At 34.3% G+C, this 24,612-nt stretch overlaps 1 protein-coding gene across 1 annotated transcript in view; it reads left to right on the top strand.

Moving 5' to 3' along the window:
* The window catches only part of MCMDC2 (minichromosome maintenance domain containing 2), a gene marked incomplete at its 5' end in the record, with an annotated part of 2,309,393 nt that overhangs the window by 1,471,995 nt on the left and 812,786 nt on the right, over nucleotides 1-24,612 (top strand). The window contains 3 exon segments of the mRNA XM_044067368.1: nucleotides 9,658-9,758; nucleotides 12,433-12,465; nucleotides 14,830-14,843. Of these exon segments, the coding sequence (XP_043923303.1) occupies nucleotides 9,658-9,758; nucleotides 12,433-12,465; nucleotides 14,830-14,843 (148 nt within the window).

Below are 24,612 nucleotides of genomic sequence, written 5' to 3'. Positions count from 1 at the left end.
CTGCTAAATGAATGTTTGTCACTAGTCTTTAATAAGTTTCCCGCCAAAATGTTAAGAGAGACAATCTGGGATGTGGGCTGTCTCATGCACAGTGTCCATGAGCTACTTCAAAAGCTTCAACTCTCAGAATTCTCACAGAGAAGCTGAAAGCAGCTAGTCTCACCTTTGACCTAGATATCACACTGACACATCACAGATTCAGCAATGACACTCTACCAGGAAATAGAAATGATACAAATGTGACTATGTGAAGGAAAATGAACTCTTTAACATCTAAATGTGAGTTATTTTATATAATTACTTAAATATCTATGTTATAATTCATAAAATATGTCAGTTATAATGAGTTTAAACAATACAGTTTCTTGTAGTAAGTAAATGTCTTATTTTAGAAGGCATAGAAAATGAAACATTTATTCAAGTGTTTTTGAAAATCTACTTAACAGCAGCTTAATAATCTGTGTTAAAAACTTATGTTCCAAAAATATACATTACTATAACTCATTTAATTCATCTGATTGACAAGCATAAATAATTTTATAACTCTATACTGGAAGAAATTGTCATGTGATATATTTTAAAGCAGTAGTATAGCATGGTTGTAAAATCTGGTTACTAAAATGTGTTTGCTGTGCATTATTTTGTATAAAGCAGACAGATTTATTGTAGGGACAGCAAGTAAGATGGTGCTCAGTAAGGACACAACTCAGTGAGATCAGATATATATATGTATATGTGTGTGTGTGTGTGTGTGTGTGTGTGTGTGTGTGTGTGTGTGTGTGTGTGTGTGTGTGTGTGTGTGTGTGTGTGTGTGTATGTGTGTGTGTGTGTATGTGTGTGTGTGTGTGTGTGTATGCATATGTATATATATATATATATATATATATATGTATATGTGTGTGTGTGTGTGTGTGTGTATGTATGTATATATATATATATATATGTGTGTGTGTGTGTGTGTGTGTGTGTGTGTGTGTGTGTGTGTGTGTGTGTGTGTGTATGTGTATATATATATATATATATATATATATATATATATATATATATATATATATGTGTGTGTGTGTGTGTGTGTGTGTGTATATATATATATATATATATATATATATATATATATATATATATATATATGTGTGTGTGTGTGTGTGTGTGTGTGTGTGTGTGTGTGTGTATGTATATATGTATATAAGTGTTTCTGAGAATCTGCATAACTATGCAGTATGATTTATAACAATTTCTATGAATACAATATTTTTTTCTATTGACAATAATGAGTTTGAGTAAATGCTCATATACAAGCAATTCAAGTTTTTTTTTGGAAGCTGTTAATTGCATTTACATGACAGAAAATAGATGCATCTTAATATATGTAATGTCTGAATCATATTAGCCAAAGTTTTTGATTTAAATGAATGTTAGAACTTATTTTTCTCCTCTTGATTTCTAACATCAAGATTATTTAAATGCTATTTGAATACAAGTGTTTTATATTACATGAATGTATATAGTAGTATGAACAGTTTAAAAAAAAAAAAGGTTTATTTTAGTTTATATGATGCTGTTTTACCAAATGTGTAGTCTTGTCTTGCTAGATAATTGAATTGAAAACTGTTAACCTCAGTTAAATATAACTAGTATTAAATTGATAAGGTGGCAGCTGAGGTACTGCTGCTTAGGGTAGGGGGTTAACTTGAGTGGTAAATACTACTCTAAGTTGGAGTTGATAACTCCAGGCTGGATGCAAGGTTTAATCCTTACATTATTTTCACTTGTTCATTGTTATTTGTATATAGTTTTGACATCCACAATATATCTTGTACATTCATTGTCACTACAAACAAAATTGAATCCTATACGAAATCCCATAAGAGATTCAATAAATACAGCTATATTTAAAGGTACACCTAAAGGAGGAGATGTAACATTACTTATCTTGTTATTTGTTATTTTGATCATAAGATTCTTAAGTTTTAAAAATGCCAAATGACATCTTTAAAAGGAATTTCTTTAAACATTAATGGATTGAATAATCCATGTAAAAGGGCAAGCCTAATAAGATACATTAATTTACATAAGGCCAACTTAGTCTTCCTGCAAGAAACCCATCTCTTGAAAAAAGATATTGATAAACTAGCCACAAACAAATATACAGTATTGGTTAGTTCAGAGCACACTCAGAAAAAAAGAGGAGTGGCTATTTTATGGAATAAAAGTATGCACTTTCCTAAAACCATTAAGTCTTATCAGGATGACAAAGGAATGTTTTGTATGGTTACAATACAAATTAATGGGAAGACTTACACTTTAATTAATGTATATTGGATACCTGGAATTGGTATTAATACAGTGAAACATCATCTTGATAAGATCATATCATTCTCTATAGGAGATATTATTTTAGCTGGTGACTTTAATTGTATACTACATGAAAGTGATACTACCACTATAGGGAAAAGAAGAATTACATCTAATGCAAAACATTTAAATGATTTTGCTAATTCTTATCATTTGAATGATATTAATAATCAGATAGATTCAAAATCATTACCATACACCTTTTTTCTAACAGATACAAAACTTATTCAAAAATAGATAGGGTCTTTATTTCTAACCAGATGGTAACAGATTTAATTAATTCCAAAATCATTTCATGTCCTATATCTGATCATAATTCAATTGTTTTTGAATTCATGATAAAAATTACTCATAATGTTCAGATCAAAAGGATACCAGCATACTTAACTCAACTAAAAGACTATAAAGAATATATACTTTCAGAAGTAAAACATTTTTTAGACATAAATAATACTCCTGAAGTCTCCATTGTTTATGTTTGGGATGCCTTAACATCATATCTATATGGACAAAGTATCAGATGGTATAATAATAAAAGGAAATCTTGGGATAAGGAATTGTTAGATATTCAAAGTAAATTAGACTCTTATAAACATAATAATAAAGAAAATATTATGGACAAGAAAGTTATTGAAGAAATAAACAAACTAAATGAGAAATACAAAGAAATTTTAACTCATAAAGTTAAAATAACTTTAGAGAAATACAAGTTTTGTCTTATTCAATAAGCCCCAAATACTTACATAGACTTAAAAATAAAACAAAAAGGTTGAATAAACAAAACCATATCAAAGAAATCTTTTCTCTAAGGAAAAGAAGAATGTTTCTAGTATACCAGAAATACTAGATGAATTTAGAAATCACTTTCACAAAATTAACCATAATAACATTAACATGGAACCTAAAGATAAAATAAAGGAGTTTATAACCACAAACATGAATAAAAGCTTAATAAACAACAGATTAAACTATTGGACAAAAGTATTTCATATACAGAGGTTATTACACAAATAAATAAGCTTAAATCAAACAAAGCACCGGGTAATGATGGTATTATACCAGAGATATATAAAATCCTTTCTAAAAGTACATATTCATTATTACATAAGGTTTTTATTTTGGCCCAAACTGAGTTAATAACCCCCCCATCTTGGCAATATACATTTATTTCGACAATTTTAAAACCTAATAAAGATCCAACTAGATGTTCTTCATATACGCCCATCTCATTACTTAATGTTGATTATAAAATGTTTATGAGTATCTTTGCTGATAGATTGAAGACAATCATTCCCGGCATTATAGATATAGATCAGACAGGCTTCATTGTAAATAGAAATACTTTTGATAATATAAGAAGAACTTTAACATTAATAGATTTTGCAAATAGGAAAAAGAAAGATTTAACACTTATTAGTCTTGATATAAGTTCAGCATTTGATTCAGTAAGTTGGGACTATCTGTTTACCTTAATGAAGTGCACAAACTTCTCAGATGCATTTGTAAATCTAATTGAGCATTTATACAAAGGAACATTGGCTTATATTAAGGTAGGAACATATGTTTCACAAAAATTACCCATTCTTAAAGGTACAAAACAAGGATGTCCACTTTCTCCACTATTATTCACTTTAGTAATGGAGCCTTGGGCTAATTTGATCAGAAACAGTACTGACATAGAGGGTTTTGAAATTCAACTTTTTGCAGATGATGTTCTAATTACATCAGCAGGATCTAATTCTTCTATGCAGTCTCTATTTGATACCATGATGAATTTTAAAAGTATTTCTGGTTTAATATTCAGTGAAGAAAAAACTAAAATACTACCTATATATACACGAAAAAATATTCTCATTAGAGATTTTACTAAATATGTACCCAATTCAGGTCAGATAACTTATTTAGGTATAATACTTTCTAAAGATATTAAATCTATTATATATAATAATTATAATACCTGTTTTCTTAATATACAAAATCTTTTTAATACCTGGAATAATATGTTTTTTACTATGGAGGAGAGACTTACAATTATTAAAATGATAATATTCCCCAAGATTTTATACTTAATACAATCAATAATACTTCCACCTACAAAAATAATTATTAAGAAACTGAATACACTAATGTTAAATTTCCTATGGGCACCTAATATACCTAGGATTGCATTAAAGAAATATACTAATAGCTGGTCTCAAGGGGATATTTCTTTTCCAGACTTTAATTTATATACTATCTCTTCTATTGTAAAAGTTATTACTTTATTAATAGATCAGTCATATGTCGCAAAATGGAAAGATTATTGGGAGCTAATTAATATGCACTTCATGAAAATCTCCTTAACACATAAAAATATGATTGTAAATAACTCCATGTTATGGTTACTAAAGGAATTTTGTACTTCACCTATTACACCTAAACATATGGTTTTGTTACCCATTAAATATTATTATTAGTTATCGTAACTTTATATTCATGCACCCTAAGTATAGGGAATGGAATTTTATTGTATTCCTATAATGTATACTCAGGGTATGCTTTTGTCATCTACTTCTGAAGGAACTCATTTAGCTATAGATAATGATCTAAAGTATTGGTATCAGTTGATATCTGATAATAAAGTTAAAAATCTAGATTTCTTAAAACAAGAATTTGATCTAAGAGAAACTTGCTTGTTAGAGGTTCAGACCTTTAGACAACATCTCATTAATAAAATAGATCTAATGTCTATAACAGTTAAAGAATCTATTCCAACACTGATTGATTACTTGATATTAAATTTACAACATCAAGTTTCCGATAAAGGTAAACTTTCATACATACATAAAATTATCAGACAAGAAACTTTTTACAGTGTAGATTCATACTGGAATTATTTCACTTCTATTAATGGGGACCCACCAAATCAACAAGATAAACAATATATATTGGAATCTGCTTATAGAACTACGTCTTCCATTGTCTGGAGACTTTATACATGGAAATTTTTACATAGATCTTTTTATACACCTTTGATGATGAATAAAATAAATAATAAAGATAATTTATGTAAGAGATGTAATGTAGAAATTAATGCTGACTGGGCTCATATGTTTTATGACTGTATAAAATTGAAAGAATACTGGAAGTCAATTAATGAATTTTTGCAGGCTCTTTTTACAGATAATTTCATTATTTCTAAATCTCTTATATTATTCAACACACCTCTACCTCAAAGTGTTAAAAAGGTTAAGCTTCCCTTGTTATGGGCTATTCTAGCAGTGGCTAGGAAAATAATAACTAGAAATTGGATTTCAGATACACCTCCTTCGTTCAATGAATTTAAAAATGTTATGAATATAGTGTGCCATATGGAAATAAACACAATTAGGACAAGAACAAATAGAAAAACATCTTATTATATTGTATGGGATAATTTACAAAATTTGTTAAAAAATTTTAATTTCAATAGCATGGTATTTTAGTTTAATTAATTGATCTGATTGTAGTGAATGTCTTTGTAAATACTTTAGTTGTTTTGTTGAATATTATAATAATACCTATTTTTAATTACTTGTATAAAATTGTTATGATATTTCTCTTATATGTTAAAACAATAAACCTGTTTTGAAAAAAAAGAAATAGAAAATATATGTGACTTAATCATTCACTAAAGTGCCATGTCCCTTGAGCTGTCTAATACTAAGACTGATAGATTATAACAATCATCACTTTGAGGCTGACTTTTCCTTATTCTGCCATTTTAATTCCCTACATTTCTGCATTGTCAGCAAGTTTGCCGGTGTTTCTCCAAATAACTGCAAATCTTTCTGTTATGAGTTTTTAAGGTGTTCTTTCCATAATCCCACAAAAAAGGCAAATTCCACCTTCCTTGGATTTAATGTTTATGTTGGAAAAGCTAACTTTCCATACAGTCAGAACAACATGTTCTGTAGACATTATGAATCTTTCATGAAACTCCCTTTTTAGTGATAGTTTGGTGAGAAGATTTTTGAATTTTTGGGGACTAACATGCAAGCCTCCTCAGACAGTCTTCCATGGTGAAAGGACATCACTAAAGACAAATCCCCTTCTTTATGGTAAAAGTGGTGCTATATTTTACCTTGAATAAATGAGTTCAAATATCAGTTTCTGTCCTAAGTATTGGAATGCTGAGAACACTTGCTGCATACCTTGGATGTTCACATTAAATAAGATACTGTATCAAAATAATTTGTGCTTTCAAGAAGGTTGAGCAACTGTTTCAAGAAGTGAAAGGAATGTCTGTTAATAAACAAATCTTGTCTAAGAAGCTGCCCCTACTTGATTGACTCTTGCAGTGAAAAACATAGCAATCACTATGGCATCCTATTAGAACTCATTAACCAGGACAGCAACAATGTCTAGAGCAAAATTTATAAATGTTTCCATCTCAGAACATTCTAGAAGCAGCTACATAGACTACTGCCTAAGCATGCACACAACATTATAAGATTGAAGGAAGTACATGTTTTGGCACTGCTGCGCTAGAGGGGATCCTGTAACTGCTAAATTCCCAGGGGTGTCCATTGTACTGTTTGTGATGCTCTTCATATTTACTGTTGCTGTGATTTTTCCTAAAGTAAGATAGTAAGTTTATGAGATATGTATATAATAGTTGATCTTTGAGGGCAGATCGTTGTAAAAGTACATTTCCCCCTCCTTCCTGTTTTATGGTTATAGGGCATTGTTATATAAATTATAATTTGTTGTTTTCTTAGTAATTAATGAATAGTGCTATAGTTTATCATACAGTTTTGCTGTATATTATACACATAGGAATACTATTATATTTATCGAACACAAGTTCACATGCTCCTGGCGAGGTGCTATCCTTGAAGAACTGATGAGGGCATGTACAAAGCTGCTTATGCATGAGATTCTCACGGTGTACATCAGTACCTTCTTCACTGGTGTGACACCAATGTCAGACTTTGCAGGGATGGAATTTTGTTTTCAAAATGGCCAGATAAACACAGCTTAACCAGTGAGTAAATATAAATAGTGTGGTTTACTGTTGCAGTAACCTCACCTCAAATATCTACAGTTATGGTAAAAGTTTTGCATAATGATTTTCAGCTCATTTCAGCAATAGAACACTGTCATTAACACAAAGGTGTCTTCTGACTTTAGTACACTAGTATCTGTTGTTGACACTTGGGAAATGATGCATCCTCCATAAGATAACTATGTTTGGTAGAGAAGGACACGTGACAATTCAAAGCTTTGTTAATGCAGTAGGTAGGTGTGTCAGTCTCATAATCTGAAGGTTGTGAGTTTGATCCTCACATAGTGCTTTTTAAAATTGTTGCCCCTTTTTTGGGACAGGCTTCCTCTTCACGTCAAGCAGAGCCCTTCTCTAGGCCTCTTCAAGAGCAATTTGGATTGATGGATGGGGAATCACAAATTCACACCGGGGTAGCACCTATGCCTCTTAAGAACAGGAGCAATCTATAAAATACTCTAGGCATAGGTACAACCCATGCCATCTTCTTTCTCCTAGAGACCATATACTGGGTAAAATCAGGTTTTAGAGGCTAGACTTGTAAAGGTTTTCGAGTCTTTAACCTAGTAATCTCCTATGAAGCAATGAACCCATGAATATGGCCTAACAGAACATGAATTATCAAAATATCAAAGGAGAATAAAGTTATATTTTGCTGTATTTCTGAATGTGTATTCTAATGCTGTTACATGGCAAGTGTGCACCATACATTGCAGTTTGTAGGCTTTTTTTCACTTTTCCTCACTTACAGAGGGAAGCTATCTCCCTTACTCATCTCTGAAATGTTATTACTGAACTAAACTTATCTTGGTTGGAAATCAGCAATGTCTGCAATACTGTAAGAAAATCCTTACTGTATGACTGTTTTAATGTTAACATACCCAGCAGCTTAGGCTGCAATCACAATGTCATTGAATACTTCTAGTATCTTGGAAGTCACCATTTTTGTATTTCACTTAAATGCTTTATTTTTTTCGCCATTGTTATATTATTTTATTTTACCTGTTTGTTAACTTTGTAAGACTACTTGGCAAATTGTCTATTTTCAGAGGCATCCTGGGAGTACTGTCTGGTTAAGTGACTTGCTCAGTAGCACACAGTAAATGAAGGTGGAAGTAATCAATCCTGTACCTTGGCACATGAAGCACCTCATTAACAGTTTACAGCTTTAGTTCTCTAGGCTAACTGCCAGACATAAATTTGAAACTGCCCTGTGTTATGGACCAAACTCACTACTTTCACATTGTGAGACTGACACACTACTTACTGGACAAACAAGGCTTCTACTTGTTTTAACTATTTTAATCTGTTTGTATTTAGCTTCTAAATATGTTTCCCTTTTGCTGTATCCAGCTGTTGTTATTTGACCTCGTGTAGAATCTGAGAAAATGTGGGGGTTATCATAACTACTAACAGAGAGGTATAGCACATGCTATAAACTGTATGCTTTTAATCTTGAATCTTGACTTACATGAAGCAATGCCATGTGTCAAGGAGTCAGGCTTTGTCAGGCTATTGTAGACATCAGTATAGGGACATAATCAAGTAGTCAAACTCTTTGGATAAAGCTCATATAGTCAGATAGGCTTATTCTCAGAATTACTCCTGAGTTTCTTGAAAGTGACATATTATGTTGACATCATGCTGTATTTCTACTGTTGTAATTAGGACATTTCAGAGATTTGCATTATTAGATTATGTACATACATCTCAACTGTCCAGATTTTTGTAGAATGTCCAGATTTTTTGCCTCGTATTTTTGGTCTGTTCCTCATAAAATTTATGATTTTCTGGTAAATTACTGGGATGGTCTGAGGACTGAAGTCACTAAATAATTATATAGATTTGTGTTTCAGACTTCATGCATGCTAAGGCAAATCCTGTTGTTCTAGCAACTTTCTAAGTTTATAAGAACAGTATTTAAAATCTGTCCCTATTTTGGGCCTTTGTCCCCCCCATTCTATTAGGCTTTGCCCAGATTTTTGCACTAAGAGTTTGAGAGGTATGTGACAACATTCTTGAAGACAAAAATAGGTAACTGTAGAACATTTTTTTCTAATGGTTGCCTGACATTTTAAAATATATGTTTTGTTTAACTTTATTTTGGAATTATAAACCTAATGCCTACAAAATGTTTATGATATTGATATAATTTTAGTCTCATTTTTTTTCTGTTAAGCATAGTAAATCTTATTTCATGATACTGCAACATATATAATTTATATGTTTTGCCCTTTTCGAAGCTTAGATACTCAAGTACTTATGTTTTGTTTGATTAGCTTTGGAGACCAGGAGTACTACAGTATTCATTCCTGGAAAGAAGTATGGGGAAGATGCAAATCAGCAGCTTTCCTTCCCCCTACAGTGCTCTTTCTGGGCTGTGCTGGACAATGAATCACCTCAAAGGAGACCCTCACATACAAAAAATACTACAACTGTTCAATTGGTAAGTCACAACAGCTGAAGTCTCAGAATGTTACATAGTAGTAAGTGACTACCTGCTTTAAAAGCAAGAATTATTTAGACATTATAATGCAAAAAAGTATTACATATTTGTTATGGAACTCCAGCTGGGTATGTATGTGTAATTATTTATGTTCAGTTGTCTGTCTCTCTGTTTGCCTGCTTATCTATCAATATATATATGTGTGTGTGTGTGTGTGTGTGTGTGTGTGTGTGTGTGTGTGTGTGTGTGTGTGTGTGTGTGTGTGTCTATCTGTCTATCTATCTAATCTCCTAACAACACAACCTGAGAAGTGGTAGTGATGGACAAGTATATGGTACAGAAAGTAAATATTTTATTCTTATTCTATGCATATTATCAAATTATTCATCCCTACTCCAAGAGTGTTTAACATGGTACCTAAGCCTCACTTAAGCAAACTGCAAAATATAATACTAGATACATACAGTAAAAATAAATACTAAGCAACCTCACCAGAACATCTAAACCCATGTAAATTATTATCTAAGAGACTAACTGAGCTCTAAACTACAATTAACTAAACATAAATTAGCAGTAATGTCAAACTGAACTTAGAAAGAAAACTAAGCTATCTGAATTAAAGTAATAGACATACTTGATTAAACTAACTAGCAAATATTAACAGAAATCTTATGACACCTATTACAAAACTACTTCAAAACTACCCATAATGTTGTATGAACAGCTTAGTAGGTAGCACATTTGTGTTTGTTGCAGGAAAAATTAAAACGCAGTGGATTCAAATTGTAAATAAATAAATGAATGAATAGAGGAATCATAAAGTAATGTAGGTAGTAACAGAGTCTGGACTGTATTTTGCAGTACTATTTCTGTTAGGTAGTGTTTTGAATTTTCAAGTTACATAGCCAATATGGTTTTTGAAGGATAATTTATGATTTATAAATATCCCTTAAAGTTTGGCATGGGCAACTTGTTCAGTTGGTGTGATATTTTGTAAATTAATTGAGATTTCACCTAAGTGAAATATAAATGGCTTAGATTTATTTGCATTTAATAAAAATTTGATTCTTTAAGCCAGTGTTCTAGGCTTTGAAGTTTTAGTTGTGTGAAATGTTGCAAATGACCAAAGGAGACATCAGTGCAGATACCAATGGAGTCATCAGCATACTGTACTAATATGTCACCAGAACTTTGGCAGGCATATCATATACAAAGATACTAAAAATAATTTGTCCAAGTACTGAACACTGGACCATCTATATTAACAGGTAGAAAAGTAGAAATTGTTTGGGACTCATTTACTGTTTGTTGTTGATTAGATAAATAACTTTGTACCTTTCTAATGTGTCAAGTGCCAAATCCATACTAGGCAGCCTTTGTAAAATGAGAGGGTGAAAAATGACATCAAAGGCCTTAGATATTTCTAAGAGAATAGCAATGGTAGAAAGATTCTTATTTTTGCTATTATTAATTGTATTTTAAGAAGATAACAGAGCATTTTCAGTGCTGAATCCTGATTTCAAACCATGCTGTATAGGTCTTAACAAATTGTAATTTATAAGGTGAAGTAACAACTTACATTTGTATACATGTTTCAAGTAATAGATCTAAAATTGCTAAGGGAATTGTTTGTTTCTCCTTTATGAAACAATATTATATATCATTGTTTCCACAGTGGTAAATTTTAGATTTAGCAAAACTTATACTGTACTGTACTTAATCAACTTGAGTGCAGTTACTAATAAAACAACTTATTAATATAATAAATGACACATACTACATGTTGCAGCTTGCACCTTTTACTGTACAAGGTTTGTTTTTCAATATAGATACAAATAATGAATCTCCATTTACCTCGGAACTATGTTCCTACAAAATACACAGCTACCAACATTTAGTTTTACAGTCTTTTTATACAGTTTTTGTCTGAATAAAATCAGTACTTTGGTATTTGCTTGATGTCATACAGTCTGCTGATAGGCAGGTTTTTGTTCTGTTTCAAGGTGAATTATGTGACAACCTTCAAGACTTTAGGGAGTCGTTCCTGTCTCCAGTTCTCCTTGCACCTGTGTTAGTAATTACTTTAGGAATTAGGAAGTCATCCTTATCAGCCCTAGGGCCTATAGAAGCCTAGCCATAACAATTCTCTGGCTATTTCTTCCCACACTATTTACTTCCTTGAACCCCTGTCTAGCAGGGCGACTAATGTGATCCCCGGGGTGAATTTCCTTTCTCCCATCCAATCATCAAGGTTCCTTTTGAAGAGGGCCAAAGAGGCACTCTTCTTGACATGTATGGGCAATCTATTCCAGAGTCTGGGTAGTCTCTGGGTCAGGAACCTATCCCTCCAGCATGTTTTGTTTATTGTGATGACAAGGTTTAGATCCCTGGAGCATGTGGCTCTGAGGGATTGGGATTTCTTTAGGTGTAGCATGTCCAACAGCTCTGGGTTTGACATGGCCTTGTATGTTAAGCAGAGATCGCCTCTGAGTAGATGATATGTGACAGAGTATAGCTGGAGTTTTTTAAGGCAGTCAGCATAGGGCATCTGCTTTAGGCCCATGATTCTTTTAGTGAGGTATTTCTGCGGCCTTTCCAGTTGTTGCAGATGTCTTGAGAGGTACATACCAAACGGAGCATTGTATGCTATAATGAGTCTAATGAGGGATGAGTACAGTGGGACAATGACCTCCTTTTCTCTGGATGAAAAGCCCTTAGTGATGAGGTGTGCCACATAGAAGGATTTCCTGACTGTTGTGGTGATGTGGTTATTGAAGGTGAGACCACTGTCCACCTGTGTCCCTAAGTGTCTTATCACACTTTTGGTGTTTAGTGTACTGCCACCTATATGGTAATTCACGGGTACATGTTTTTTCCCAAAGGGGATAACTATACATTTCTTGGCATTGACCTAGAGCCCATGGCTCTGGCACCAAGCATCTGTTTCTGTAAGGCCCTTTTGTAGAGTATCCACATAATTTGGGGATTCAATAATGGCTCCCAGTTTGCAGTCATCTGCGAACTTTGTTAGCCAGAGTCCCTTAGTGTTGGCCTGTACTTCAGAGAAGTAGATGCCAAACAAGAGCGGTCCCAGGACTGAACCCTGAGGTACTCCACTTGTCACTTGTCTGGAGCTGGATTTGGAGTTGGCTACTTTTACAGTGTGGGTTCTATCAGTAAGCCAGTTAGCAACCCATTGGGTGATGTAGGGATTAATGCCCAGCTTAGTACGTTTATCTATGATTCCAGAGTGGGGGATGGTGTCAAAGGCCTTGGCAAGGTCTAGATAGGCTGTGTGGACCACCTTACCCTTGTCCATGGCTCTGAGACTGATTCAAAGAAGTCAATCAGGTTCAGGAGACAAGATCAGCCCTTCACGAACCCAAACTGGGTGGGGTCCAGTGTTTGAAGGTTGCCAATGTCTTTGTTTATAAGTTCCATGATAATTCGCTCCATGGCTTTGCAGATAAGGCTCGTCAGACTGATGGGACGGTAGTTTCCAGGATCCAAGGTGGATCCCCCCTTGTGGACTGGTATAACAAAATACCCAATTACCAACATTTAGTTTTACAGTATTTTTATACAGTTTTCTGTCTAAATAAAGTCAATACGTTTGTACTTGTTTGATGCCATGCAGTCTGCTGATAAGCTGATTTTTGTTCTGTTTCAATGTAAATTATGTGACAACCTTCAATACTTTAGAGAGTCATTCCTGTCTCTGGTTTTCCTTGCACCTGTGTTAATAATTACTTTAGGAATTAGGGAGTCATCCTTATCTGCAGTTCTCCTCCCAGCTGTGCTAGTCATGAAACAGTTGTGCCACATAGCATGGATGCCGAACATGCATAGTAATTACTGTTACTATTTTTTCTTACTTTTTCTGCTTATTTTCAAAAAATAAATAACCCTTTGATGTATCTCACACATAGAACTGGAACACACAATTCATTTATGGCTCTATCACACAATTAATTTATGGATCTATTTATTGCAATAGGGCAAGCTATTGTATCAGCTGCAGTTTGAAGGTATTCTGATGAAAGAAGATCAGCAGTCATTGAGGTAGTTTTAGCTTTTTTAGTAGCCTTTTTGTTTGAGTGACAATCACTTGGTGAATGTTTAAGTCATGTGAGCCGTTGTTGCTTGGTATAAAGTTACTGTTTTGCATAAAATAATTAGCTGTGTGTATGAAATGCTTTCTGGTAGTTGAGGCAATGTAATATCAGTTTCTCTGGGGAAAGGACTGGGTGTGTTTGTTTACTCTGCTTAAGAAGTTTGTTAATGTTGACCCAATATTATGCGCAATTATTTTGATAATAGGGGAGCTGCTAGTTAAAGAAATGTACTTGCTTTTTCTAGAAATGTATTTAACCTGATTTCTAAGTGTGTTATAATTTTGTCTAGACTGGATTGTTTGAGAACTTTTCCAGTGACTCCAAGTTTTGCCCCTGATTAACATTAGTTCCTCTTAATTTCTTCTTACATCTAAAAGACAGTAGCAGATTTAACCCTTTTTTTATATATATATGTAGAATAGAGGTGAGAATATTTAGGAAGGTGCAGTTAAATTTGTTGCCAGCCCCATCTAGGAGTAAATATTTTAGAGGGTTTATTTGCATTTTTTAGTAACTTGCTAAAAATGTCCTTATGAAAATGCCTTTTAGCTTGCACCCACTTGAAAGTTTTTTTTTTTTTTTTTTGTGGCTTTCCAAAAACCTAAGACAACAAAGCCTGGATGATGGTTACTTTTGGAGTTTGGTAAGGTAACTAAACAGATAATGTGAGTAGTTTAAATTGTTACTATCTAATCAATAGTGCTTCCCTTTCATCTCCTTTTGTCTATTAAATTAGTGTCAGTTATTATATAATGAGGTTAATGTTCATAGGTTCACACGTGTACACTAGGACCCTTATAAGTCTAGCTTTGCAACCCAAATGTGATCCACAAATTTGATTTTATATAACAGGGTGATTTATTGACTGTCTCTGTCCATCAGAGACACAGCAGACAGACCAGGGGTGAATTTATGCTTATCCATTCATTGGTCCAAGTTGTGCATAAATAGGGAATGACAGGGCCTCTGTTTCACATGATTGGGGAACCTGTTCCAGAAAATGGGAATTGACTGAGAAACATAGCTGTCTCTCCAACATGACATACTTATGTTGCAAGCAAAATTTAAGTCTTTTAATCTAGTAGTTCTCATGCTGTTTGTTTTGCAGATGTGCTAAAAGTTCATCAAAACATAATTCAGGAATGCCTTGCATGCTTGGTGAAGATCACCTCTCAGAAGTCTGTATGATACAAAATAAACAGACAGGGCTTTGAGGCAATCAGTGTAGGACATTGTGTTTACTACCTATATTCTTTTTGTGTGGAACCTTAGTGGATGTTCCAGTTGCTGCATATGTCTGGTCAGGTACATACTGAAGGGGGCATTATACTCCATGATGGGTCTGATGAGGGCCGAGTACGGTGGTATGATGATCTCTCTGATCCCAGATGCCATGCTTGCTTATAAGTTGAGCAGCATAGAAGGATTTTCTTGCTACCTTAGACACATGTTGATCGAAGGCTAGGTTACTATCTACATGAGTTCCCAAATCCCTGACTAGTGAACCAACTTTTAAGAATGTCTTATCAATGACATACTTAGCCAGTGTGACAGACTACCATAAAGGTACTATAATGCGTTTTTTGTATTGATTTTTAAGCCAGTCGTGAGTCCTATCAGTAAGCCAACAAGCTATCCAGTATGATATAAAGGGTTTATACGAAGTCCTGTAAGTTTGTTATTGCAGCCATTGACATGGTTGTACAGAATTCCTGAGAGCAATTCAGCATAGGCTGCCATGTTCTTGGGGTTTGGAAGGGCAATGTATTTTGACAAACCATTACTTAATAAAGGTAATTTGCTTTGAAATCATTCCAACTGTTACTAGTTTTAATGGGATTACTGAGTTGATTTTGATTTGAAAGGAGAGGGTTTTATGGTCAGACCTTACCAGACATAGGGGGTGCACTGTCCTCCCATACTTATGAGCACATGGTCTAATATGTTGGACCCTCTAGTAAACATATTCACTATTTGGTCAAGAGTGTTTGTATTTAGGAATCCCAGGTATCGTTTTGCCTGTAGATTTGAAGCCATATAGGATTCCCAGTATATAGAGGGGTAATTAATAATCTGACCTTGGCACTTTTTTTTCAAGAGTTTGGATCCAGGGCTTTGATTCCTCCCCTACCCATGATTACCTCTGGTTCCACCAGTTAACTCAGATATTGTTTGTCGCTTGATCAGTCAAGACTCATGATTTCAGGGCTCTGCATTGCTGTTTATATAAGTGGTTATTTTTATTATATTTCAATGAGGTTTCTCTTTTAAGCACATCTGTTTTCTAACTATCCTTTCAGATTAATTTTTTACCATGTTCTGATATCCTTTTCTCATTGTTAAGGAATGTGTTTCCTTTCCCACCTTCCCTACTTATAAAAAATATATATATGTATTTTGTACTGTTTGCTTCTTTTCTTATAGGATTACTTGTTTTTTGCTTAGCAGTGTCCTAAGTTTAACAGTATTTGTTGTTTGATTTTTGTTGGCATTGGTGTGTGCAGTTGTTTTGCCCTTTTAGGTAAATGATATTTGAAAATCTGAAAAGGTTGCTTGATTTAAAAAAATGCACAGTTTGTGGGCACAAGATCCCACCCCAAGATTTTCACTCTCTTTGTGTTTATTGTTTAGGGGTGAAACATGTAGATGCTGACTGTGAAGCTCCTACCTCTTTCAGGACTAGGGCTTTACAAGGTCATCACGATAAGTTAGTTTTGAAGGGCTTTCTTCCTATTCAAGCAGAAGGAGCAGCTCCTTTATCTTTTAAGACATTTTCTTCCTCTTCTTAAAAGTTTGAAGGTTTCAAAATAAAAGAATGAAAAGGACAAAAGTAAGGAGAAAGAGAGAGAGCAAAAAAAGAAGGCTGAAAAATCCAGAAAAATGTCTTCAAAGACACTAAGACACTCAGATCCACTAGCTTTGGTGGTTTATTGGATCTGTTTACCCCCACTCCTTTGTTTTTTTCACTGGAGGAAGTCAGCACAAGGCTGCAATTACAAGAGAAACATCAACACTCATCTTGACCACCATCAATGGTTTGTCTTTCAGGTCCTTCTGGTCATCGAGGAATCTGTCCAAAGCTAATATCAACAGGATGTTATGGAAGTTTCTTCAGATACAGATCCAGCTGGGAGTCCTCCTGGTATCTACCCCATCAGTGGCTCCAGAAATGGTCTCTAGTGCCCCACCAATGATCTCTCCTACTCCAGCCCAACTTTCATTTCCAACAGCAATGGATCTGAGTTTCTCCCATACAGCACTCATGTCATGGCCAGCAACTTTATCAGCTTTGACTCTAGTGGTTTCCATCACTCTCTTGACTCCAGCCTTGTTGGATCATGATGAGTTATTGAGTGAAAGTGTCAGAGCTGAGGCTTGGGTGTTGAAATCGACTCTGAAATTTTTGGAAACTTCCTTACCCCTTGTCACTTTGGCTCTGGACAGCTTGGTGCTGTTGTCAGCCTTGGAACCAAGTCAAATCAGAGTTTAGGACATTCCATCCTTGTTGTCTTTGGGTGTGGGTGGAAGGGTGCTGCTTTGACACTAGTTTCGACTTCAGCTTTCAAGGCATTTGAGAGGGTTCTCTTCAGATCCAGAGAAGAGATGGCTCTATCTAGGTTCTCTTCTGCCCCATGTGTATTCTGTTACTGTGCCAACTTATCCTGTTCAACAAGGACAATCAGCCTCACTCAGCCTTGAAGGATCTCACTTGGTGAGCTCCCCTACACATTCTGAGCCTTCCCCAGAAGCCCCTATGGGAGGGAGCTCAAGGAAATGGCCTGTAAGAGAAGGCACTTGGGGTTAGTTAAGGAAGACCCTGATTTCAGTTAAAGGGAGGATTTCCCATGATCTCCTTTGGAAGATGTCTCTTTTGGAAACATTCTGGAGTTGATGAAACAAAGAGGTGGTTAGTCCTCCGAAGCTGCCTTCCCACAAGAGTCAGTGGTCAAGGTGTTCGGGGACTGGCTGTTCCAGCTCTGGGGTGTTCAATTCCACTGATGAGCTAATAGACCTGGTCTCTTGTGGAAAAAACCTGAGATGGTGTAGCTGATCCCACATAAGCCACATAAGATCTTAGTGGCTTCTAGGAATAAGTCCTACTGGAGCAAGCGTCCCCCAGTAGATACTATTGTTGCTTCAGGAAAAGGAAAGGAGCTCTCAGAAGAGAGCACATATGTTCATCCTCCTAATAGAGAATCTAGGGTGTTGGACAGATATGGGAAATGGACATGTTCTTCAGTGACATTTGCATTCAGAACACTGAACTACCTGACTTACATGACTCGCTTTCAGAGGGATTTAACATAGGAATTATCAAAATCCCTTTTGAGTAACTTGTCTAAGGACATCCAGAAGTCAGTGGAGTTTTAGCTATCTGCCCTTCAATCTATGACTAATGTGACCATATGACTGTTTTCTAATGCAGCTGATGGCACTGCAAGGGCAGCAGGTACTGACAATGCCCTTTGCTGGCACACTTGGATGCATATATGAAATTTCACAGGAAGCTTCAAGATGTCCTTTATCAATGCTCCCTTTGATGATTTGATCCTCTTCAGACCTAAGGTAAAAGAAATGCTTACCAAAAGCAAACAGGAAAGCAAGACCCTTCCTGCAGTTGGCATATGTTTTTCCACCCCACAAAGATTTTTTTCACAGAGCCGAAACAGTGGGAAAAAGTTATGGTATAGAAATTCCCAGGGTTTTGGCCTGGACAGTTCTGCTGACAGACCCCCCACACCCCCACCCTGGGGCAGAAGGGGAAATACTTTTGTTAGAGTGTATTCAACAGTGAATAAAAGATTGAAATTAATTCTGCTACAAATATGCACAATAAATAAGGTATAAAATAAAGCTTGCTTAAATGTAGAAATAGAGTTTAGCAATATGTGATTAGCATCCATACTAAATTACTGTAGTTTGAAAAATAAGGAATTTGCTTAATGGACATATTTTCCTACAAAATCAGCAAGAATGTAAGCATTTTACACTGTCATCAAGAAAGCTGACCTCTTACAGACTTATCAAAAATGTAAAAAACAGGATGTATCATTTCACATTGTCAGTAAGAAAGCTAACCTGCTTCCTTAAAGAATGGACAACAGGAAAACAATTTGTATGCGTTTCTATCATATGACACTGTTAAGCAAAGACATTTGAATGGACATGCCTTTATCAAGTCAGCAGTTGTACGTGTTTCCCACAAAGATGTTTCCTTAAAAAACAATATCAGTATTGTTTCTCTACAGGATGAAAACATATTTTCTGCAAAGACCTGCAAACAGATGTTTTCATACAGAGACCAAAATAGAATACCAAGGAGAAAAACAGGATGTAAAAACACTATAAAGAGACTATAGAAGATAACATTGTTAGAGGTATTTGTGTAGGAACACTTTTGTTCTGAGGTATTTGTGTATGTTACACCTCTCACATCATTTATGCTGAACGAGAAGTAAAAAGTGGTACAGTGTAATTAAAGCTGCACCTAAAGAAATCCCAAATCTCTCTGAGCTACACGCTCTAGGGACTTAATCCTTGTCACCACAAAAAGCAGGACATTTGGGAGGGATAGATTCCTGTCCTAGAGACTTCCCATACTCTGGAACAAGCTACCCATCTATGTCAAGCAAAGTTCCTCATTAGCTCTCTTCAAGAAAAATCTTGATGAGTGGATGGGAAATAGGAAATACACCCCAAGGATCACTTCTGTGGCTCTGCTCAACAGTGGTACAGGAAAATAACTTTCTTGGATGGCATAAGCCAGGGAACCTTGTTGGCTAGGCTTACATAGGCCCTTGGGCCGATAGCCTAGTACCTACCTATGAACCTATGAACAGTAGTCCATGTGGTTTGTTATAAAAGTTATTTATTGGTTACTGCTCTTAAAGTTACAGAGTTTGGTACCACATCAGTGTATATTCTGCAAGATTCCTTGGGCAACAGACTGTGAATGCAATTATAACTAAACTTTGATTTCAGCAGAATCCAGCCAGCAAGACCTTAGTGTCTTAAGAAGACTTCGGTTCCAGCACAGTAAGCAGCACCTTGATATTTAATTTTTCAATGGCAAGCCTAGCCTGCATTTAAACACAGGGAAGTGTTTCCTGCAGAGGGTCACTTCAGTGAAGTTGCAGTAACTAACATTTGTACATATGGGTAAATCCTAAACAGAAATCCTCCAGTTTCTACAGCTTGTACCAGTAAAGTTTCTCAGATGTCTGAATCCAGATTGAGCCTGCATTGCAGGAAAGTCTCGGTGGCATAAATTCTCCAAAAAAAGTGAACACCAACTTTTCATAGCAGTTCACTGCCTGCTGTGTTCCACCAGCTTCTCGAGTGATTCTAAAAAAATTCCAGCCATCTGCAACAACAGCCTGATCACCTGTTCTCTTGCTAAGTGGTAAGACCATTTTCTGTGTCACATTTTTAGTATGGATGCTATTACACAGAATTCAAGCAGGTGTAAACCAAACTTTACTCTTAATGTAGCAGAACAACCAGATAAAATATGGAGTAAACTGCAATGTTGGTATACACAGCGCATTAGTAAATGTAAAACCTTATTAGGGCAAGTTGATAGTAAGGAATTATACAAATGTATTACAATATTGACTGGTATCTCAAAGAAAACCATGTGGAGTATGAAAAATGTTTATTGTGAAATCATATGAAACTGCTTTCTGTGTACAATGTTATAAAAATACAGTGCATGCCATTATTCAAAGGCTAGACTGTACAGACAAATATTTTAATGGTAAAAAAAGCAGGAAAAGTTAATATGCTTACATTATATTCAGATGTTGAACAATTATGCCCTGTCACCACATGCAAAAGGTTTATTTCAGAGTTACAACAGGAGTCAAATCAGTTACTGACAGAACATCTAGTACATTTTGTTACAAATGAATGTAATAAACTTCAAAAAGACAGATACAATGAGTTCAGGAACTTTAGACAAGTTATACATGCATTTTTTTCAAAACTGCATAGGAGTTTTAGATTCAGCAGAACAGGTTACTGAAAAATATCAGGAAGACCATGCAACATTACGGGAAACTCTTGAACAGCAGTTACAGGATAAAGAAAATAAATTAGCTGAACTGACAGAGACTGACTTCCTGCATACAACAGCTGAGCTTAAGAAAACATTGCAAAAGAACAGGAAACTACAGCTGATCTGTAGAAGAAAAGCATATTTTACAATATACTTGTGTTTTGAAAATGGTTAAGCATATATGGTAGGATCTGATGTATGGACAAATCATTCTCAAATGTTTTAAAACTTTCATTCAATTAAAGCAAGACATTTATCAGTACTACAGTAAAGTAGAGTGTATGACTGCCATTCTCATAGCATAGTAAAAAAGGAAAACAAATCAGTTCTAGTGCATAACAGTAAAAATCTGAAGTCACAAGATTGACTTGCATGTATTTTCTTTTCATATAAAGTACATCTGTTAAAATGCACAAGAAAAAAAAGGCAGACAACAGCAAATGTAAATCATGTAAACATAAACATGTATTAGTTAAGCCAATATCTATTTTTTTTTTTTTTTTGCAATTGTTTTTTTTTTTTTTGCAATTTTTTTATAATTGTGTAGTAACACCACACCAAATAGTTAAAGTTCTGAATTTTAAAAAGAAATAAAATCACAGATGGTATTAGTCAAGCAGTCTTTGTAAAATGAATGGCAGACCAGTTAAATAAATAAAAAATACTGAAATCAGAGTTAAAAAATATGTAAGCTAATTGTAAAGTAATGTCTAGTTATGTAGTATAAATGCATAGTTATGGAAATCACAAATATAATACTAAGTGTTTTTACAACTGCATTTGAATATCAAGCTGCAAGTGTATTAACAGATGGTTAAAAGAAAAATGCTAAAAGGGTTAACTATGGTCTACAGAGTCTAAAATGTGAGCTCAGACCTTCCCAGAGTGGCTAAATAGTTACAGGAAATATTGAGCAAATAAGGTAAAAAAACAAGACTGATTGCCAGACAAGTGGCTTGAACTTTTCTAAAACATTATTGTTATTAAACCATAATTGTTAAATGTTCACATGCAACACTATTTGGTAATTGTAATAAAACATCACAATTGTACATATATGTCACTGATAATCTGTTTGCAGGTAAGTGTTAAAAGTAAAAACACTCAGTTGCATCAAGTACAGCCAGCAGATGGGCTATAGTATACATACGATTCAAATAAATTATACAGGAGGGTACAAATAACTACTAGTAGTAGTAGACAGCAAAGGCAACAGAAATAAATACATTATGTCATTGAAAACAGCTAAAAAATTATCAAATCAGACAAAGGTCCATAGTTTGTTAGTAACATAATAAAGCAAATGTATAACCAAAGTGTTGGGCTGACATACATTCTATTCTCACAGCATAAAGGAAATAAACAACACTGCAATACTACAGGGGGGTACTTTCTCAAGCAGTACTGCAGAAGGGTCTAAAACAGAGCTACACGAAGAAAAATAATATCTGAGTCCTGCTTGACAATACTCTTTTGGGGGGAGGGGAAAACAGGTATTAGTGCATTAGAAATACTGGTAAACAGATTAAACCTGACAGGCCAAGATATTTTATTCTTTAGTATTAAATTGTATTTACAACCTGTTAAACTGTAAAGCTATACAAGAGAGAGAGAGTAAAGATATGTAAAAAATTAGCAATACTTGTCACTATTTTTAATATGTTTTTGGCAAGACAGTGTTGGTATGCAAAAAGCATGAATGTTTCTAATTGCTGGGTATGTAGTTGCCTCTGGTGGCAATTCCACTAGATACTTCTAAATAGACATAAGAATTTTCCAAGCTTTTGCTTGATGTTAATGTTACTAAATTTGCAAGATTAGACTAAGTGTACTTTATAGTCTATGTATGTACAAATACAGAATAATTCAGTACAAATGAAATTTAAAACAAAATGCTCCAAGGTACCTACTAGACTGAAATGCATGAGTAGCAAAATGTCTGTGTAGATATATACTGTACAGGACACATTGTAAAGTAACAAGTTCAAAAATAATTTTTCAAGTTGTAATTTTATTACTAGTTGTAATTTTATCACTGTTTTTGGACCACCATGTTATCAGTACCAGTATTGGTTACCCCAGTTAGAGGAAAATTAAATTAAAAGATTGTACTCATACAGCTAATGGAGTAGTATGTGCATAGCATTCTTTAGTGTATAAATCATGTGGTTTTTAAATCTTCAGGTATTAAATATACTGAAATAATTGCATTCAAATATTATCTAAGCCCAGTTCAGTACTTTACTAAGGTGTTTAATATGCTCATTTCACTGTCAACCAAGGTGTTAATGGGCAGTTCAGAGATATGACCACAATGTTATGATTAAACTTACATTGAAACTTTATATTTATAGCATTAAATAGCCTTTGCAGTAGCACATAGTTCTTATCTCTTATAGATAATAGTCTATCTGTAATATTTTGGTATAAAATGATTAATAAAAGTAAATAGTTAATTCAACAGCTGCAAAGAGTTAATGGAACAGTTCTAAGTCATAAATTAAATTCTCTGATTGCAAAAGAATAAATTAAATTAAAAAAATAAAACTAAAGCAGACAGCTCATAACTGATAAAATATTTTCACAGAATGGTCTGCAAAAGAAAAAGTTGTTAAATATATTCAGTTTTAGTAGTAATACTTGATATCATTGTATTAATTATGTAAAATTGCATTTTGAATTGTATCAAAAGAAGACTAAAGATTTTGTTTCTTAATGTGTTTTCTGTATAATCTGACAAAAGATACATATTAACATTGTGAAGGCTGCCAGCCTAGCCAGATATGATTTTATACATAATTCTGTCATTTGTAAATATGAATGTTGAATTACAGGCTTGTTTTCTTAAATGAAAAAATACACTGTGAAATGTTGAACTCAAAACAATGTAGCAACATTGCCCTCTGCTGTAAAGAAAGCTAAGTCAAGCATTTATTGCCTGTCCTTTGAAATTAAAATTATTTCATGACTGTCTTTGATGTTTACAATTTGGCTCCGGCCGGGCTACATGAAGGCTTCCAGCCTATTGTTTTATAGCTAAAGTTAGTGACCAGAATTTACATGTGGAATGTCCTTTATTGCTCTGGTTTCTGCCTAGGTGTAAAAGTATGTGAATACAGTTTCTGTCAGCCTGGGAATACCAGGAAAGTGTAAAAAAAATTATGTAATGGGAATCAGGACTGCAATAGCAATTTAAACAGAGAGAATCAGAAGGCATTAAGAAGTTTGTCTTGATCATCCAACTCACAGCACTGTCTTGCTCATATGTAAGTTATCTTGTGTTTTCTTTTAGAAATAGCTAGGAACTAGAAAGATTAGACTAAGTATTTTGCTTAATGTCAGAACTGTACTATTGAATTATTTTAAGTATTTATGTGTGATCTCTGAACTCTTGACTATCACCGTGTAGTAGAAAGTATTGTCTTGTGGTTTTATTTATTATTAAATATTTTAAACCCTTTCAAATGTGGTTGTTTTGTGCAGAGATAATTTAAGCTCTAGAGTACATTGCATATTTATAGAGTTTACTGTCCAAGTCACTCTAAATAAGCCTTGACTGTTAAGTCACAACTACCAATTGGATAATAATATTGCACAGTAATAACTGGCCACCCTT

Source organism: Protopterus annectens, chromosome 3.part1 (assembly GCF_019279795.1).
Source record: "Protopterus annectens isolate FY-2018-M chromosome 3.part1, PAN1.0, whole genome shotgun sequence".
Lineage (NCBI taxonomy): Eukaryota > Metazoa > Chordata > Ceratodontiformes > Protopteridae > Protopterus > Protopterus annectens.
Note: the sequence above shows the minus strand (reverse complement) of the source record. Positions and strands in the feature narration are given on the sequence as shown.